Source organism: Benincasa hispida, unplaced genomic scaffold (genome assembly GCF_027475165.1).
Source record: "Benincasa hispida cultivar pf3 unplaced genomic scaffold, pf3_genome.v1.1 HicScf1255, whole genome shotgun sequence".
Classification (NCBI taxonomy): Eukaryota; Viridiplantae; Streptophyta; class Magnoliopsida; order Cucurbitales; family Cucurbitaceae; genus Benincasa; species Benincasa hispida.
Window position 1 is genome coordinate 14,373 of NW_028325582.1, and position 5,547 is coordinate 19,919.

At 33.5% G+C, this 5,547-nt stretch overlaps 1 protein-coding gene across 1 annotated transcript; it reads left to right on the forward strand.

Annotated features, from left to right (window-relative positions):
• The first annotated feature begins 2,551 nt into the window (after positions 1 to 2,551).
• LOC120088634 (IRK-interacting protein) lies at positions 2,552 to 5,275 on the forward strand. Its single transcript, XM_039046051.2, has 2 exons — positions 2,552 to 3,104; positions 3,538 to 5,275. The coding sequence occupies exons 1-2, from the start codon at positions 2,889 to 2,891 to the stop codon at positions 5,053 to 5,055; spliced, it is 1,734 nt and encodes a 577-aa protein (XP_038901979.1). The 5' UTR covers positions 2,552 to 2,888; the 3' UTR covers positions 5,056 to 5,275.
• The last annotated feature ends 272 nt before the right edge of the window (positions 5,276 to 5,547 follow it).

The following is a 5,547-nucleotide window of genomic DNA, read 5'->3' on the forward strand; positions in this document are numbered from 1 at the left end:
TTTCTTTCTTTTTATTCTATAAAATTCATTTCTTTTTTTTTTTTAAATCAATAAAATTCATTTCTCAACCTAAAGTTTTAGATCAAAACCTTTCTAATTTGCTTTAGAACATGTTTTCCAGTTCTAAAAGGCTGTACTGATCACTGCTCTCTACTTTTCAATTCCTATAATAAATATATTCATGTTATTAATGTTAAGGAATGAATTCATGCTATGTTTTTTTCTTTTTAAAATACTTTCATGCATCTTGGACCCCAAAAAAAAAAAAAAACACAATTCTCAGTATGTCGATGGAAATTTCAGAATAATTATGGAAATTGATTGAAAATTGATATAATTAGTTAATGAAACTTTGATTGTGGCTTAACGAGACTATAATTTATCATTTTTAATCACAATTTCTATAAAATAAGATGACATTTAGATGTTTATTGTAAATTTTTTATGCGAGAGTGGAATTTAAAAATGAAATGGATAATAATTAAAAAATAATTTAAAGTTTAAGATTATTTTGAAGTAAATGATGTGAAAATTATAAAAGTTTTGGATATTTAAAGAAAAAATCATATCAATTCAATTTTGAGGTTAAATGATGTGAAAATTTAATTAAAAAAATTTGAATTAGGTTAAAAATAAGTATATGTTTTTTTTTTTTGTGTGGTTTTTCATGTTCAATTTCTTTATTAATGAAAGTTTTGGGTAGAAAATAAAACTAAAAATTGAGATAAGTTGGAAATTAGAAAAAGTAACACGTGAAAAGGTTTAATAATTTGTTGAAAATGACATTGACGTCTAAAACTAGACTGGTGTGTAATCATGAAATTTTCTCGAAATCTCAAAATTTTGTCGAAATGAGGAGAATAGAAATATTCTCAATATATTCTCAAAATTGGGGATAAAACGAAATTCCTCCAATCAAAATTTTAAGGTCATCCAAATCTCGAAATTCCATTGGAAATTTTAAACCATGATACATAGCAACTATTTTTCTTACTTTTTACAAGTATTTTTGAGTTTTTTCTTGTTGTGCAATTGGAATAGGTTGCAAAAACATGAATGGAATTCAGCATACACCCAAATTTGATTTTTTTTCCTCCGATATATGTAATAAAAATCACCACTAAATTCTATAAGGTATGTTTTTTCTACGCATGTTAATCTAAACAAATTAATTGTTAAGAAAATAATTTTAAAAAAAATATATTTTTGGTTCCAAGATTTTGGATATAGTTTCTATTTCGTTCTTAAGTTTTCAAATATTATATATTTGGTCCGTAAGTTTTGAGTTTTGTTTTAATTTAGTTCATAAATTTCAAAATATTATAATTTTACTTGTGAGATTTGAGTTGTGTTTCAATTTGGCCCCTAGGTTTTATGATTTTACAATTTTAACCTCATTTTTCATTGACAACTCACTTTCAATCATTAACATCAATTTCTATTGATTAATTTAAAATAATTATGAAGTGAAAATTTTAATTTAATCTTAAAAATGATAAACTTAATAAATTATAATTCTTTAATTGATTTTTAATTTATTAAATAAAGCAGTACCGAAAATAGAAAATAAGTATTTCGTGAATAATCAAGGTTAAAAGTGAATCTCGAAACATAGAGAACAAATTGAAAGAAAACTCAAACTTCAAGAGACTAATTAGAAAATAAATCCAAAATTGAAGGACTAAATGTGTAATATTTAAAAATTTAGAGACGAAAGTAAACCCAAAGTTTAGGGATAAAAAATGTATTATTTGTGGATAATAAGGAGAGAGAGAGAGAAAGGTTGATAGGGGAAAGATAAGATGGGGGAGGATTTGGTGGAAGTGGGGTGAGGGTGAGGCTTTTGGAAGGTTTTGAATGCTTTGGTGGTGGTTGCTATGTCCCTCCCATCTCCCTTTCATTTTCTTTCTTCCAACCTTCAATTCTCTCCTTGCAAGACAAATTAATCAATTCTATCATACATGCATAAAACATATTCAACTCAACTCTTATGATCCCATTTACATTATTATTTGTCTCTTCTATTTTGGTTTAGGATATGCTTTGTTTTTAAATCCTATAGAGACCCAAATCATGTTTATATTATGCCTCTTGATCATAGTATAAAAGAAAAGAAGTTGATGGAAAATGATATTTCTCCCCCAAGCGCTTTATGAAATTAGGGGTGTGACAAAGTTTACATGTGTTTAAAAAGTATAATGATGAAACATGAGACATGTTATCATTTAGATGTCTTGTAAAGTGGTTTTTAAGGTATGGGAAAAAATAAATAAATAAATACAACACCCATTTTCATGTTCCTTTTTAGTTCAAAATTACTTCTCGATCATACAATGTATTTTACAAACTAATCTAGCTATGGTAAAAAGTAAAATTTTCACGTGACAGCATATAATTAGGTAAGTTTGTTTTTGAAATGTAATAGTAAGAGAAAATGAATGGGTTTATTTGAAGGGGGAATTTGGTGAAGGGTGTTAAAAAAGTGATGACATGATTCTGCGAGGACAGAGGGCCATATTACACATACGGTTAAAATTAGAAGAACTACTCTGAGCCTTTTTCTTCAAAAATGTTACCCATTTTTCCACCCCACATTCTTCTCTCTCCTTCACATGCTTTCATTCCATTCATTCCCACTCACTACACAGACAAAAACTTCTTTGGATTTTCAGATACCTTCGCTCTTTCTTTCTTTCTTTCAACTATTCTGGTAATCCACCATTCTAAACTTGATATCATCCATGCTTCTGCCAATTCAATCCATGTTTTCTATATCCCTTTCTCGATGTCTCTCTTTGTTCTTTTCACCGTCTAGAAATTGAAAGTTCATATCTTTCTCTTCAATTCTCTTCTACTCTTTTCTGGGTCTATGCCAAACTCTGTTTCTTATGGCTGCCACGAGTGCTACCAAAATGTTTCGCAACGCCGGTGATGTTAGCCGCCAAGAAATTCAGGCCGCCATTGCTAAAGCTGTTGAGCTGAGGGCTCTTCATGCCGCTCTTATGCAAGGAAGTAGCCCTTCTAACCTTCGATTCCCTTCGGCTTCTCCTGTTTCTCATGCTGCTTCTCAATTCTCTGCTCAGGATTACCCTGTTTTCACCCCTGTGAGTTTAAATTCTACCCTTTTTTTGCCATTGATTGTCCTCTTTTTTTTCTTTGTCCTGTTTAATTTTGGTATTTCTTGATTCAAACTATGTATATGAATGTTTGATTATGATTAACGGATCTTATTTGCATCACTGACACGGATGGGCATTTATGGTTAGCATTTAATGGGTTTTTCTCTTGAGTTGAGGACATTTTAGGATCCACCGTCTTTCTCTTTCACATTCTAATATGTCATTTTCTCTTGGTTGGTTTATTTGATTATATTGAAAATTTGGGTATGTTTTTGTGGCTGTGTACGAAGCGATTTAGACTAACAAATATATTTATGAGGGGTTAACTTCAGTCAAAGGTTGAGACAATCTGTTTGGTGAGAGTAATTAAAAACATGGGTTTCTGTGAAATTGGTTGAATTTGAAAGTCTCTTTACAGAGTTATGAAGATGAGCCAACGAATGGATACCATCAAGTTCCGATGAGAATTGGGACTTTTTCAGAAAGCTGGGATGAGTATGGATTAGGAGGAGGAGGAGGAGGAGGAGGAAATGAAGATGAAACAATTTTATCCGATTATAAGAAGGAGATTTCAAAAGGCTTGGCTTCTGACTTTACCAATTTGGAACCCCATATTTGTCCTGCTGAGGATCATAAGCCTCTCACTGGATATGATTTTCAAACATCACCTGCAAATGATTACTTCAAATCATCTAGGAGGAATAGTTTGGGGGACTCGAAATCGGTTTCTTCATGCAACCGATGCAGGCCTGCGATTATTACGAAGGAGAGTGACAATACAGCAAAGAATAGCAGGCTTTCAAACACCATAGTGCCATTGACAGATTCTCACTTGTCTACTCAATCGCAACCAAAAAGTCGGGGAGTGATTTCGAGGTTGTTTCCACGGTTAAAGAAGAAGAATAAGTATGAGAATTCCCCAAACAGGACGGAGTCAGAGGATGTCTCTCAGATATTTAAGGATTTGGGGATAGTGTCAATTGAAACATTGAAGAAAGAATTGATTGATGCGAACGAGACGAGAGATGCTGCATTGATGGAGGTTAGTGAGATGAAGTCGTCTTTAGGTGAGCTGAGGCAGAAGCTGGAGGGCTTGGAGAATTACTGTGAGGAATTGAAGAGAGCTTTGAAACAAGCAACAAATGCAAGAGATCTCCAAACTGCTACCAATTTGCCGAAGAGAATACCATCGAGTGCAGGGACGAACGGAGAGAACCGAATGCCAGTGAGCGAGGAAGTGATGGTGGAAGGCTTCCTGCAGATAGTATCGGAAGCAAGGCTATCGGTAAAACAATTCTGCAAGACACTTGTAAGCCAGATCGAAGAAACTGACAATACCCTCATGGAGAATTTGAATTCAATTCTACAACCTTATAAGTTATCTCTAAATTCCAAGTACTCGAGAGCTGTGCTGTACCATTTGGAAGCTATTATCAATCAGGCACTCTACCAAGATTTTGAGAACTGTGTGTTTCAAAAGAATGGCTCACCTAAGCTGTTAGACCCTCACCAAGATCGCCAAGCACAGTTCTCGTCGTTTGTGGCGTTGCGAAATCTCAGCTGGAATGAAGTGTTAAGGAAGGGAACAAAATACTACAGTGAAGAGTTCAGCAAGTTTTGTGATCAGAAGATGAGCTGCATAATCACAACTCTTAATTGGACGAGACCATGGCCAGAGCAACTGCTTCAAGCCTTCTTTGTAGCAGCTAAATGCATTTGGCTGCTTCACTTGCTCGCCTTCTCGTTTGATCCGCCGCTTAAAATCCTGAGAGTGGAAGAGAACAGAAGCTTCGATTCGAGTTACATGGACGACGTATTTGCAGAGAGGCAGAAAAACGGTCCGAGTCGGGTTAAGATCATGGTGATGCCGGGGTTTTATGTACAAGAAAAAATTTTAAGGTGTAAAGTTGTTTGCAGGTATAAGTCACCTGCTTAAGGTGTTTAGAGATTGTTCTTTAATGTCCTTTGTGAAATTTTTCCAAAGCTATTTAAAATCTTAACTCAAACAGATGTCCATAAGTTTTCTCTTTTCACCACTGCCATTTTGGTTGGGGGTTGTAAGGAGATCTTATATACTTCTTCATATCATGCCATCAAGGTTGTGAAAGTGTATGTAGAAGCAATCAAAGTTCTGTGGATGCTTTGCATTTTTGCAAGGATTGGTAAGCTGTCATATATACATAAGAATAGAGGTAGAAAATCAATCAAATTTTGTGATTCTTTGCTTATATGTTTTTCTAGTACGTTGAGGGATTCGAACCTCTAACATTGAAGTTGATAGCACATATTTTTATGCTAATTGAACTATTCTCACTTTGGCTTTTTGCATATGATCTGAATTACATTTGGGAAATTAGTCTATAATAATGAATGGATATATCAAACTTGTTTAGACTAATTAAACACGAGAGGGAGTTGTTTTAGAGTT